At 41.0% G+C, this 14962-nt stretch overlaps 1 protein-coding gene across 2 annotated transcripts in view; it reads right to left on the bottom strand.

The window, feature by feature from the left end:
* Positions 1 to 14962, bottom strand: part of ANO6 (anoctamin 6) — a 217026-nt gene that overhangs the window by 16014 nt on the left and 186050 nt on the right. For both annotated transcript variants that reach the window (XM_014584198.2, XM_006168558.2), the window contains 4 exons: positions 12936 to 13161; positions 11747 to 11916; positions 11441 to 11538; positions 6776 to 6906 (listed from right to left, as the gene is read on the bottom strand). In XM_014584198.2, the coding sequence (XP_014439684.1) occupies positions 6776 to 6906; positions 11441 to 11538; positions 11747 to 11916; positions 12936 to 13161 (625 nt within the window). The remainder of the gene's footprint in view (positions 1 to 6775; positions 6907 to 11440; positions 11539 to 11746; positions 11917 to 12935; positions 13162 to 14962) is intronic.

Here is a 14962-nt window from a genome sequence, read left to right as displayed (position 1 = left end):
AGGAACTAAGAAATGCTAAGCACAAATCGAAACAAGAAACCTTTCCATTTTAGACCCTTTCCTGCTTTAGAGGGAGCGTGTAAGGGACAGGGAGGACGCTACTAAGGAAAGGCAAGGCTGTGGAGGGTGTGGCAGGTAGGAGGAGTACCATTTGCTTCTGGTCTGAGAGGTCTAGGACATGTGGCAGAAGAATAGCCAGGGTGGGAAGGATCTGGCCAGTCTCACAGGCCAGGCAGGAGGAGCACTGTGTTCAGTGAAGTTGGTCTGGCAAAGACCAGAGTCGGCAGTAGGAGCAAGGAACAGTGACGTCAACATCTGTGTCTGTGACTTATCTACCCCTGACTAAACTCAGCCTGCAGGGCCAGGCAAGTAATGGATGTGGAGGGTCAGTCAACTGTGGTAAACTGGCATGTGCACGTCCTGCCGAACAGTACAGTTCACGGCTACTTACTGGAAAGAGGGCCTGGTGTTGCCTCAGATCTCTTCATTCAGAAAAGCCAGAAATGAGGATTAGCAATAAGCCCAGTTAAAAAAACAGAGAGAGAAAAGATGCCATTTGTAATGACAACAAAAGCACAGGCTATTCAGGAATTAATTAATGAGAAATATTAAGACTGTTTAATATAGGTTGGGCATCCCTGATCTGAAATACTCCAGAATATGCTCTTTGAGCACCAACATGATGTCACAAGAGGAAAAATTCCACACTTGACCTTATGTGATAAGAAATAATCAAAACACTGCAATACAAAAATTACAAAAATGTTGTATAAAACTACTTTCAGGTTATGTATATAATATGTATTTGAAACAAATTTTATGTTTAGATTTGGGCCCCATCTCCAAGATATCTCATTATGTATATGCAAATATTCTAAAATTTGAAAAATTTCCAAATACAAAATACTTCTGATTCCCAGTATTTTGGAAAAGGGATACTCTGTCATGAACTTAAGGAGAAACAAATAATGATGGATGAATGAAGGACAAGATGGACCATCCTTTTGGTAGGGAATACTTCAGTTTGAGAAAGTATCACATTTTTCCCATAAATTATTTACCAAATTTGCATTCAAATTGTAAATTATCACAGATTAAAGGGGGAAAAAGCTAGAATGTGATGCTGAAGATCTTCAAGAAATATAACCACGTGAACTGGTAAAATATAAACAGGGAAGTGTGCAGTCAGTATGAGGACCATTTTGAAAAAGAATAAGGTGTGACCAGCTCTAAGAAATATTAAAGTACGTTATAGGCTATAGTCATCGAAACATTTTAGAACTAGTATGAATGGTATGAATTAAACAAATGGATTTTAAGGCTTTAGTATATTACCAAAAGTGGTACTTCAAATCAGTAGATTCAAGTATCACAGACTAGCTAAAGCTTTCTTTTGACACCAAATTCCAGGTGAATTAAAAATTTTACATTAAAAAGTGAAGCAGCAGGAAAAACCCCAACATCATATATCTGTTCTTAAATTAAGGGACAAGAAATGTATAAGCTACTTTTGAAACCAAGAATCAAGGGGGGGGGGAACACAACAAACTGATCAATTCAGCAAAGCAGCACTCATACAGAAACTCCTCTACTTTTCTGATCCCTTTTGTACTTTCTTCTTCACTGTAGAGCTGAGTGTCTTGAGGGAATTATCTACCATGATTATTTCTTCACCGCTCCCTCCCTCCTCGCCCTGTCTTGCTGACCCTCACTGCTGCACTCTGAGTCTCCTCTTGTTCTCTGTAGCAGTGACTGCACATCCCAAAGCCAATGCATGTTATCAATCCTTTATCATTGCCCCTGCCAGTGTCTCGACACTTGGTGGCAGGCATGCCTGCTTCACTTACATGTCTTACTTGTGAAGCTCCTCTAAACTCTTGACTAGTGTTTCCAACACTCTTGTTCTAAAGAATTATTTTATCTAACTTTATTTTTAATGTGACCACAGAGGGTCAGAGTGAGAAAAAGAAAGTGAGAAATCAAGCTGCCAGGTCTGGGACTTGAACCATGGTCGACCCTGTGGGAGTCCAGCGCCCTTATGTATTTGAAACAAATTTTATGTTTAGATTTGGGCCCCATCTCCAAGATATCTCATTATGTATATGCAAATATTCTAAAATTTGAAAAATTTCCAAATACAAAATACTTCTGATTCCCAGTATTTTGGAAAAGGGATACTCTGTCATGAACTTAAGGAGAAACAAATAATGATGGATGAATGAAGGACAAGATGGACCATCCTTTTGGTAGGGAATACTTCAGTTTGAGAAAGTATCACATTTTTCCCATAAATTATTTACCAAATTTGCATTCAAATTGTAAATTATCACAGATTAAAGGGGGAAAAAGCTAGAATGTGATGCTGAAGATCTTCAAGAAATATAACCACGTGAACTGGTAAAATATAAACAGGGAAGTGTGCAGTCAGTATGAGGACCATTTTGAAAAAGAATAAGGTGTGACCAGCTCTAAGAAATATTAAAGTACGTTATAGGCTATAGTCATCGAAACATTTTAGAACTAGTATGAATGGTATGAATTAAACAAATGGATTTTAAGGCTTTAGTATATTACCAAAAGTGGTACTTCAAATCAGTAGATTCAAGTATCACAGACTAGCTAAAGCTTTCTTTTGACACCAAATTCCAGGTGAATTAAAAATTTTACATTAAAAAGTGAAGCAGCAGGAAAAACCCCAACATCATATATCTGTTCTTAAATTAAGGGACAAGAAATGTATAAGCTACTTTTGAAACCAAGAATCAAGGGGGGGGGGAACACAACAAACTGATCAATTCAGCAAAGCAGCACTCATACAGAAACTCCTCTACTTTTCTGATCCCTTTTGTACTTTCTTCTTCACTGTAGAGCTGAGTGTCTTGAGGGAATTATCTACCATGATTATTTCTTCACCGCTCCCTCCCTCCTCGCCCTGTCTTGCTGACCCTCACCGCTGCACTCTGAGTCTCCTCTTGTTCTCTGTAGCAGTGACTGCACATCCCAAAGCCAATGCATGTTATCAATCCTTTATCATTGCCCCTGCCAGTGTCTCGACACTTGGTGGCAGGCATGCCTGCTTCACTTACATGTCTTACTTGTGAAGCTCCTCTAAACTCTTGACTAGTGTTTCCAACACTCTTGTTCTAAAGAATTATTTTATCTAACTTTATTTTTAATGTGACCACAGAGGGTCAGAGTGAGAAAAAGAAAGTGAGAAATCAAGCTGCCAGGTCTGGGACTTGAACCATGGTCGACCCTGTGGGAGTCCAGCGCCCTTAACCACCATGCCACCTGCTGGCCCCATATTTCCAACTTTCTAATGGCCATTGCCTTCCAGATGTCTTACAGACCCCTCCCTGTCCAACATGGAACTACTTCATCAAGGCCAGCTCCTCTCTTTATGTCCCTGTATTTTCAGTCCCCTGGAAGTTCTCTTAACACTCCCCATCTGCCACATGAGTCACCTCTTGAGCACTTATCAAACCAGTCTTCCTATCTCTGCTCCTATGCCCAAAGCTTCTCAGGTGCTCACCATCTGTCTGGGTTACCTGCTGTAGCTTCTGATGCCAAACATGGGCCCCATTCAATATATTATCTTCCATTCTGCTGCCAGAGTAAGCAGACCTTCTTTAACATAAACATACATTTCTTCTGTTAACATTCCACAGATTGCTATTTCTTTAACAATAAGGTTCAAGTTCCCTGGTTAAGCACATTAGACCTACCCAACAACACCCTTTCTCACCTGTTACTCCACCTGTGGACCCTTTGTTCTAGCCATTCTTTGTTTACTCGCCATTCTTGCCATTCTTAGAACTGACTGTGCTTAGGCCTTTGTACTTTTAAATGCATCTGCCTCTGCATATGAACTGTCCATTCCTTTCACCATTCTGTAGATAACTTTCACCAAAAATCCAGTTCCAATATCACATGCTTGAGGAAATCTTAACAACCCCCTAAGTGCCAAGTTCCATGAGGGCAGGGAGGTCTTGTCTGGGTATCCCCAGCAACTGATACTGTGTTTGGCACAAGCAGGTGCTCAATAAATACTTATGGAGTGAACAAATTTGTACACGGGACGACTGCAACTCCTTCCTAGTTGCCTAGCTGCAGCCTGCAAAGGCTAGGAAACTCTAATGCTGGCGGAGGGCAGGAACCCAGCGGAGATGAGGGAATGGAGAGTGGGGTGGAAGACCTGGGTAGTTACAGTATAGGAAGGAGGAGAAGAGGTGGCTGCCAGGAAATGATGAACAGCTGATATTCATGACATTAGAGTTAATGGAGAAAAAAATTATATAAAGGTCATTGTTGTAAGGGATTTTAAAGTGAACTTGGAGGTATTGAGTTAAGGTGAAGTGAACATGGCTGGGGGAGCAGAGGTGGTACCAGAGACAGACGGGCCTACCTTATTCCTTGTGTGAACTTCATTTACTGTGCCTGCCCACTGGAGGGCACTACCGTGTTCTTAAGAGACCTGTGTCAGTGCTGTGTAGTACTCTAAGGAAAAAAACAGTATCTAATAGCTTCCAGATTTAAATACTGACAAGACTATCTTATATTCTGAGTTCCCACAGTCAGGACCAAATATTCTGGGAGGCAATATTAGTTAACACCTCAGGGTTATTTTCATAATCACCAAGGATGGTGGGAAATTCACTTAATAAAAGAAACGGTAATTTCACTAAAAACACCCCCTGAGACCCACGGAATGTGGTAGGGAGTGGTTGGGCCAAGTTAATGTAAAAATGAACAGTTGTAGGTGTTGAAGCTCCAACCTGAAATACTTAGATGGGGCACTGGTGCTCCAGCTAAAGACTAAAAGATGCAGAGCACCTGGGGGTTACTTCCCAAGGCTCAGTCCAACAGAGAGAGGGGCACGCTTCCAACTGTGTACTGCCAGGTCAAGAAGGCTGGTGCCTAGGAGAAAAGAGCAGCAAAGCTGTGGGAAAGCTGCAGGCGCTGTGTGGAGCTAAGGGAGGTCGCTGGTGAAAACAAAGGGGAGAGCACCAGCAGCTGGGTGCAAGGCTTGCTGAAGTTGTTCCCCTTAAGCAGCAAGAGCCATAATTACAGATAGATGACTGTATTATTAATAGATATGGAGAAAATCGAGGGAGGGACTATGTGGTGGTGGGACCAAAGGCACTATCTATTTTCAGAGGAACAAAAACAATTGAAAGACGCATGGAAATTCTTTGACAGACTACCTAAACTAAACTTCCTAAGTCATTGGGTATCATTCGGATAACAGGCGAACAACTTCATAAATCTAAAGTCTGCTTATAACAGCTGCAATTCTATCCTTTCTTGTAGGGTAGGATGAAATTGAATGATTGAGCTGATAACTATTTTAATGAGTGTCTATGAAACTCTGAAAGTCATATTAACTTTTCTTCAAGTCTGACCACATGTTTCCTCTCAATATCCTTCACCTGTCCACAATCAACTACAGAAACTGTTTTTCCCCCCAAGGTTTTTTTGTGTGTGCTAAAATAACAAATGGCAATCTGCCCTAGGATATTATTATTAATACCCATAATAGCTCCAGTAAGATATATTTATAGTTCTGACTCATTTTGGAATAGCAGGTAATTGTCTTACAGTCCTTTTGAAAATAAACAAATAAATAACAGCTTCTACATTAGATGCTGCGGCAACACTCTTAATAAAACCTGGTCACGAAACATAACAAAAGCAAAAATGAAATTCAAATCAGACTCCAGGCTGCTGCAAAGTATTGTTGACTGAAGATGCGAGATGAACCTTTTACTCACCAGGGGAAGCAGATGTGTTTCCATGTATAATGTATATTTTTAAAAGCAATTATTTTATATATAGAATGTGATTTAATAAAAACCGCCTTCTGTATCTGCAGACTTGGAAACAGGAACCACAAATGGGTGTCTCTGAAAACACACAGGTCCCTACACTTAATGCAAGGCCTGTCAAGCAAAATTTTGTGCCTCTTTTTCTATTCTCTGAAGCTTAAAAAAAATGAATTCAGTGCCATGGTAAGCTGAAAGGGCACAGATAACAAAGCATGTAAATTGTTAGGCGCCTCATAGATTTAAGCATGTCATGCATAATAAAAAAGATGGTGTTTCCTGTGGAAATCTATTGTGAGATGCATCCATTGAAAGGCAACTGAGAGCTCAAAATCGAGTTCATCTGACAAGAAACAGAGCCCAAGCGAATAATACACAAATGGACGACGACATTTAGAAAGGAGTGGACCTGTGCTCATTCTCAATTCCAGACAAGCAGAATGGTTCTCAATACATGTGGTCACTCAAGGAACCAGTGGCCAGAAGAAACAGATGTGCTGTCAGGCAGGAGCCAGGTGTAAAAGGTGGCTCCCTGCAGTCATTCCCACCATGAAGCACGGGGCTCCTACAGGTGTTCTTAAATGACTTGGTTCGGAAGTCTATCAGCCAACAGCTGTGTTGGCATGGACTCCAGCCCAAGCTGAATCACATCTAAGAATAGCTACTGAGTTCATTCTCAGAACGCTTTGAGAATTAATGGTGAAGATGTACCTCAATGAATAATCCATTTCAACACATGGTAATAAATCCTTAGCTTTGTACAACATAAATATTGACAAAGACACACATAGCCACCTCATTTGAAAGCCCGATTATATAATTTTACCTAGTGGAGAAAAACGTACTCCTCTTCATTTCAATACGGTAAATAGTTACTTGGCTCAATAACAGATGCTTTTAGGATCCAAAACATGCTATTTTGAATTTTACTTAAAACGTCATTAGCAACTTACTCATTTCAAGATATTCATAAAATAATCCCAGTTTGTTTATAGGCTGCAGATGGTAGTCCTGTTCCCATCTTGGGGTTATCTTTTCTGATCCTGAAACTGTGTGATACCGTCCAATCAGATTCATGATCCAGCTGCCAAAAAGATCAAATTGTAAATTAGAATGAATATTATCAGGTGAAGGTCACAAAAGTATTTTGCTGCTGTCTCAATGCTGAACACATAATCTCCTAAGAAATTAATTTCTCTCTTACATGCTAGCTTTCTTTTTGTCTTCTTACCACACTTGAAAAACAGGACCATGTACTGGAGTTTATCAAAATTGTAACTGCTACTACTTTTTCTCCCACCTATTTTTCATACGGGCAGTTCACCTTAAGATGTCCTCATTTGAATAGTTTTTTTTTTTTTTCTTCATTCCCCTCTATTATTCAAAATGGTCTTCCCAATATGAAAATTACCAGAAAAAAATATAGACAGACCTAGTATATGACCTGGTGACATGTGCTGTGGAGAAAAAGGAAAGACATGTTTGCATTTAGGCAGAGAGAGGTCTAGATATGGTGGCCAGAAAAGGCCTTCCTAACAGTGACACATGAAGGAAGCTGAGAGGCAAGCAGTGTAGGGACAGAAGTTCCAGGTACAGGGAATGGTGAGGATAGTGACTCTGTGTCCTGTTTTCTACAGAGAACACAGAGGCCCCTGTGACCTCAGGCTGGTAGGAAACAATTCTGGTGGTTTGGGGGAGTGGGGCCTTTGAGACCAATGTGAGGACTGGGCATTTTTCTTACTAAGGGAAGCGAGGAGCCATTGGAAGGCACTGAGCAGAATAGTGACCTCGTTTGACATTAGATAAAATAGATTCCAGGCCCTATTTTAAGCTAAACACTGTAAAGACCATGGGAGTGAAACACCTCCTCAAGGTCACAGTGCAGAGCCAGGAGGAAACAAGGCCTCCCGGTGCTCTGCCCACCCTGAATGCTGCCCCATCGAGCTGTGCACTGTCTCTTCTCATCTGTCATGTTTTCTCCCTCAAAGCCCATGGCCTGGATAAATGCTTCCCCTTTTTTTTTCTGGCAATTTGTCCTGAAAAGAAATGTGAGTTGGCAGTAAAATGAGGTGTCCCTTGTAACGTAAAGAACCACTGTCCCCTCCAGCATCAGAGACTTGTGGTTTACTTGTGGAGTTCAGTGAAAGAGACGCAAGAACGATGACTTCTAATACAGAGGTAGCAGCTGGCTAAGCTGTGCCTGATTAAACAACATGTTTGCGTGGACTGTGAATTTAGACAATGAGACTGTTCCTCCCACAGGACTGTGAAGAAGCTCCAGCAAGAACACAGAACAGACCCTCATCCCTCTGTCGTGTGTGCAAGTTCCGCACACACTCAGGTGGAGGAAGACGTCAGTTACCAGTGGCTTGCTGTGCTTCTCACTCTTCCTGATGTCAGGGCCAAGTGTTCACCACCGGGCTTTCCTCAGGCGGTGATTCTCTGCTATAGAACACGATCCTGGCTTCGCAATCTCCCCCACTTTCTCGCTGATTGTAATATCAGTAGGCAACAGGAGGCTGTATAAAGTGGTGGGGATATGGACTCAGACACCCCTGAATCTGAATCTATACTCCACTGTTAAATAGCTACTTAACTCTGGTAAAGTTAAAATAAAATGCAGTGCTAAAATATACATTGCTCAGGGTTGCTATCAGAATTAAATTATTCAAAACAGGAAAAAGACATAGCACACTTCCTAACACATAGAAACTTTCTGCATGAGGCTTTTTGTTGACCAATACAGGATACACTGGCTAAAACCAACCAAAAATATGGCCTACATTATTTAGAGTCTGACTTGGGAGTAACAGGCACCTGATTCAGTGGTTCTTACTTCAGCACTTGAAGAGTAAATGGAATGCCTGTTAATAGTGCAGCGTCCAATGCCCCCAACCAAAAGATATAGGTGTGCCCCAAATCTTCAGCCTCTCCAGAGCCTGTGACATTGGTGGCACCAAAAACCCCACGTGTCCATCATCTCCATGACTTCTCACCCAGAGAGAGGAGGGTTTGGTTTTCACTGGTTCATAATGTACTCTGCCCCCTACTTCCAGCCTCTGCCTCTTGCTGAATCCTTTTATTTTTGGAGAGGTTTTCACAATAGGGCGCTTATGCTTGCCAGAAAGACAGAGAGACAGAAAGTGAGAAATCACCCCCGGGGAGATGGCCACACTGCAACCCCTTCTCCTCTTGGGATCTTGGGCACATACACGTGCCCGGCATGAGTTTAAGCCACTGGGTCCGGTACTCAAACTGAGGTCAACTACATGGGAGTCCAGCGACATAGCCATTATGCCAACTGCTGGTCCACTGCTGAATCGTTTTGATGCTCCCAGAGAAGCAGGTAGGTTTTCATCTGGGCCCCAGGATTAAACTTCTGTTCTGGTCACTACCTGCATTACCAACTCATATGGCACTTCTCGTGCTATCCTGCCTCTCTGTTCATATGAGGCCCTACGAAAGTCTTCCTGTGAGCTTGTTTTCTGAGCTGCACAGTAAGCCTCTCTCATTCAGCTTCCCTGAGGTGAACCACTCAACCATGGTAGGAAATCCTGGGCCGTGGTCCAACCGTCACTGCCCTTGGCCTTTTGACTTTCTTAGGGGCTCTGGTTCTAGTTGAGTGATCTCAATCTTGACTTCACATGAGAATTACCTATAGAACTTACAAAAATACAGACCTCAGACACCATTTCTCCTGGCCAAGGCTAGAAGCAGTGGTTACTAATTAAGTTCATTAGGAGCTACCATGCATATTAGCATAACTGCATCATAATAAATTGCTCTGGATTAAGTACTTATTATGTGCAAGGCATTTTCTCTAAACCTTTTCATGATTTAATCCACAAATAAAGAGAGCCAATATCTGTTTTTCTTTTTTCTTCACCTTTTTTTTTTTTTTTTTGGAGAGGTTTTTGCTATAGGGCGCGTGCGCTCGCCAGACAGACAGACAGACAGAAAGCGAGAAATCACTCCCCCCCAGGGGGGATGGTCATGTCACAATCCCTTCTCCTCCATTCTCCTCTCGGGATCTTGGGCATGCACGCACATGCGCCCGGCGTGAGTTTTAAGCTACTGGGTGTGGGACGCGAACCATGGTCGACTACGTGGGAGTCCAGCAACATAGCCATTACGCTAACTGCTGGTTCCTATTGTTACTTTTTTTTAAAGAAGCAAACTGACATCTATACACAAAGAAGCAGCAGCCCATATCACTCTTTAATTGAGTGAACACTTAGTATTCTCAGTTTTCAAACAGAGAAAGATAATTAAAACATAATGCCTAAGGAAGATCGCAATGTGGTGAGACCCTGTCAAAAATACCTCCCCTCTCTCATTAACAAACAAACACAGAGCCCAAGTATTTTAGGCCAGGCATAGAGAGAGCTGAAGGCAAACACAGGTCACTGTATCTTTTAACAATGGGTTTACTTGAAGTAAAAGTGTAAACATACCAGGGAAACTGAACTTCATCTTTTATTTTAAAATATTTCATGTGAACAAATGTTCATATGTATTTTTCCATACTATAATAGTTTAGAAAACATCCTCCCCTCTAATTTTTTAAGTCAGAAGATAGGCTTTTGCTGACAACCAGTTAATTATCAAGGATTAGTGTTACAGTAATTATTTTGTTCAGAAAAATGCTGCTTTAAAATCACTTTACAGTGTATGTTTGTGTCTGTGTGAATTTTCCTTTAGGGCCTCATGATACCGTGATCTTCCTGCCTCAGCCTTTTGAGTGGTTGGAATTATAGGCACAAATCACTGTGTGGCTTTTTAGGGTGGTTCAAGAATTGAACCCAGGCCCATCCATGTGGCCTTGGCCTATCCAGTAGCATGTGCTACTGCACGAAGGCCGCTAAACACTTTTTAATAATCTAATGACTTCAGACTTCCTCTATATTATATATTAACTGTATATGGAAACGAACATAATATGTTTGCGCATAGCCTACTTAACTGGAAAATGTGAATAGAAACTCAGTAAAATAGGTTTGTTTTCTACACAGTTGGCAATTTAAAAAAAAAATCAAGAATTGAACCCAGGCCCATCCATGTGGCCTTGGCCTATCCAGTAGCATGTGCTACTGCACGAAGGCCGCTAAACACTTTTTAATAATCTAATGACTTCAGACTTCCTCTATATTATATATTAACTGTATATGGAAACGAACATAATATGTTTGCGCATAGCCTACTTAACTGGAAAATGTGAATAGAAACTCAGTAAAATAGGTTTGTTTTCTACACAGTTGGCAATTAAAAAAAAAAAGAAAAGAAAGAGAGAAAGAAACATTTCCTATGTAAAGCCAGGATTCTTTTTTGAGAGAGTGTAATTGGAGGTAGGAGAGAGGGAAGGAGGAATGTCTTAGTTTACACTAAAGATGAAGTTCTGGTAAAGAAATCTGAAAGGATGCACTGAAACGCAGTCAGCTACCTGCTCTAGGAAGAGGGTGCATAGACACTTGGCAATGGGGCGGAGAAAAAGAAAAGGGCAAGGAGAAGAAAGAGAGGGAAAATGTGTGTGATGGGGAAAGACTAGGAAACATGGGGCAAAATGGCAAGAGGTTGCAGGCAACAAAGGAGGATGAAAAGTTAAAAAAAAAAATACTCACGGAAGTAATACTTCCTGTATGTTATTCCAGATTGCTTTCCCACCCATGATTATAGTCAGCTGAGTTGTCAGTTCAAGGAGACAGCCACCTGGGTCACACTGGAATGGTAAAAAGAAAATCACATGTAAATGTTATAAGGGCCTAACTTGGAATATGGTCACTAGTTTGGTTTTTCTAATACCTTGTTCTGTTTCGGTTAAAAAAAAATATCTAGGAATTATAAAGTGAAGAGGGTATTCCTTGGGCAACTGAATGAAAACATAAAGCAGCTTAGACTGTCAAGAGAATATAGTTTTATATTCATACCTCTTCATTTCTGTATTTTCCCATCCAATAAACTGGGTCTCCTGGATAGCCTACAAATTTGCCCTTAAAGAATGCTATGTAGAAACATGAAGAGTAGTAGTTGACAAACTGGAATAAGAACATCTTCATGGTTAAGCTGTTCTCATAATCAGTCTGGGTTCTTGGGAGTTCTATAGTTAAAATAAAGAAAAGGAAGACTTAAAAATTGTGAACAGCTTTGAGGCCCTAATCAAAGACACTGATATACAAGCTAACATGTTAAAAAAAAATACAATTCACACTGTTTTCCATTTAAGCTGTTTTGAATTCCTTAATATAGCCACTGTGTTAATTCCAAGTTTACACATTGTTATAAGAGTTCTCCCCACACCCCACATGGATATAATATTCCACAGGGCAAAAATAAATAAACAGTTCCTTAAAATTTACAAGTATAATGTGATCAAATGGTCAAAGTCTAAAGTGCCAGAAAATTATTTTTGAATTGCCTGCTAAATGGTATTTTCTTGTCTTCTCAAACTGCAGTCAGAGCTTGTTGAAAACAAACAACAAGACAAGAAGCAACTTGCTAGAGGCATTTGGGGAAGACAAAACAGGTCATCCTCCTAGTTTGAAATCTGAATCAGTCTGGTCATTTTTAGATGATCATTGAGCAGGCCATTCAGAGAACAACCCAGAAGGTACACAGGGTGGAGGACGTACTTAACTTTGGCCACTAAGCAGCTGCCTGGGACACAAGCCAGAGAGATGAAACACTTCCTATGAAAGCGAGAGCTGATGGGAATTATACCCACATGGACAGAATGAAGGAAGACCCAGGACAGTGTGACTGCTTTTCCCCTCAGCAACACAGGAGCACACTTGCTTTGGGAACTCTGACTCTGTTCCACTTTACCTTCCGTAAAGAGACTATTTACTTTCAATGAGAGTACCTGATCGAATTGAAAATATCATCACTGATCTGTTTACACAAGGCTAGGACATTATAATGACTATCTTTGCTCTCTCCTTTTTATGAATGTAAAGTTGTAGATAATTCATTTCCTCTATAGGCCAGAAAATGTTTATCATAAAAAAATTCCTAAAAATTGTACCCTATTGGAATCGAAACACTTAAAAGATACAGTCTCTATTTTAACCAGGTTCAGAAAGTGTCTCTGAAATTACCTAAGCTGTAGTAGCACCTTACCGAAGTTTGTGATCATGATCGCCACTTTTTCATATATGGTGTTCAGAATCATGATGATGATAAAACTGATGATGGAAGCAGTGATGGATGTGGCCGTCTGTGGAGTCAGATACTTCTGGATTGGGTCTGTTCCATTAAGGCTCTTGGGAAGTTTTGCAGAAAATACAATGAACACTGACAGCCTATAGACAATGATCCCAATAACTGAGGCGATGATCAATAGGATCTGAAAGCACAATAAGAAAAAAGCAGCATGAGGCTCAGCAATCATACACTTAAATGAACAAGATGCATGCGCAAAGTGATGTAAATCTCACATACTGCCACAAGAGAAGTACAAAATCGGGCACGTTAGGTCTCAAAGAAAAGAGAAGGAAATATAGAAGTTGAGAGGTAAATCCACTAATGTAAGATGTTAACAGTAAGAGAAACTTGGGAACCAGCAGTTAGTGTAATGGCTATGTCGCTGGACTCCCATGTAGTCGACCGCGGTTCGCGTCCCGGACCTGGTGGCTTAAAACTCATGCCGGGCGCATGTGTGTGCGTGCCCAAGATCCCGAGAGGAGAATGGAGGAGAAGGGATTGCAGCGTGACCATCCCCCCTAGGGGGTGATTTCTCGCTTTCTGTCTCTATGTCTCTCTCTGTCTGTCTGGCGAGCACATGCACCCTATAGCGAAAACCTCTCCAAAAAAAAAAAAAACAAAAAAAAAAACAAAACAAAAAAAACCCAAAAAAACAAAAACAGTAAGAGAAACTTAAACAGGGGTAAGAGAAGATGTGGAAATTTTATGTACTTGCTGTGCAGTTTTTCTATAAACTTAAAATTGCTCTAAAAGTCTATTAGAAAAATAATTAGTAATATCAGAAAGTACAAAAATGGGTCATTGGGAAAGTTGTGATGCATTTTTGCATAGAAAAACATGGAAATATATGTCATGACTTTCCCGATCACCTGAAAGTAGTGTGTTCTGGTAAAAAGTATCTGTGTGCATAGAACCAAAGAAAACATCCTTTCTCTAATTACTGAATTATTTAGGTTATGAATTAATGTGCTTTTTGCTCAGTTATACTCCATTAAGTAGATATTACCTTCTAAGGGAGGACCTACCACCACCAGTTCAAGTGTTACCATGCCAGGAACCTAAAAAGTGTTAGCTTTTGTTATCACTGGAGCAGGGGGATTCTGAGCAGGGCTGGTGAGGCTGGCCCGGAGGTGCTCCAAGTGCTCTGAGCTAGTAGGTCTGGCAGCAGGTCTCTGTGATAAAAGCTTCACACACTTTTTACACTCAGATCTTAAGATCTTAAACTGGCAGTCATTTGTGCCTGTATTTCCCCAAGATTCATATCACAGTTCATTGTATTTTTGTCCCTAGTGTCTATGGGGGTGTCTGCATGATTTGCACACAGGAGGATTCACTTTCTCAGTAAGCATGTTCTCTCGGGCCACTGGACAATGCACAATAAAGGTCTCATGCGTGTTTCCTTACTTGGTACACAGTCTTAGATGTTGTTGAAGGGACATCCTTGAACAGTTTTCCATACATCTACTGTCTTGGATGTACACTAGAACCATGTGTTTAACGTGTGTGACTGCCCATCATGAGACAGAGAGAGACACTACAGAGAACATGAACTTCAGGACCAAGTCAATCATGTTGGGTTGCTGACATTAACAGAAAGGCTGGTTTTCCCCTGGAGAGAACAGCAGCAGGAGTGATCCATCCTGGGACAGTCCTGGAGCCCAACTTCTGCCTGCATCTGAATCTCCGCTCCACCGCTAGCTGTGGGCCTTGGGCAAATTAACCCTTGGGGCTTCAATTTCTTCACCCATGCAATGGGGATACCACAGCACTTAACTCAGAGAACAGTGGAGGAATCAGTGAGTTACTGTTGGTAAAAACAGTGGGGACATTATGCCCAGACATATGAAAAGCAGTATACAAATACTAGCTATAATTATGGAGATCAAAGTGTTAAAAAGGTTTTTTTTTTTGTTTTTTTTTTTTTTTTTACATTTTTTAAGCAC

This window comes from Tupaia chinensis, unplaced genomic scaffold, assembly GCF_000334495.1.
Source record: "Tupaia chinensis unplaced genomic scaffold, TupChi_1.0 Scaffold145870_1, whole genome shotgun sequence".
In the NCBI taxonomy this organism is placed as follows: Eukaryota; Metazoa; Chordata; class Mammalia; order Scandentia; family Tupaiidae; genus Tupaia; species Tupaia belangeri.
Note: the sequence above shows the minus strand (reverse complement) of the source record. Positions and strands in the feature narration are given on the sequence as shown.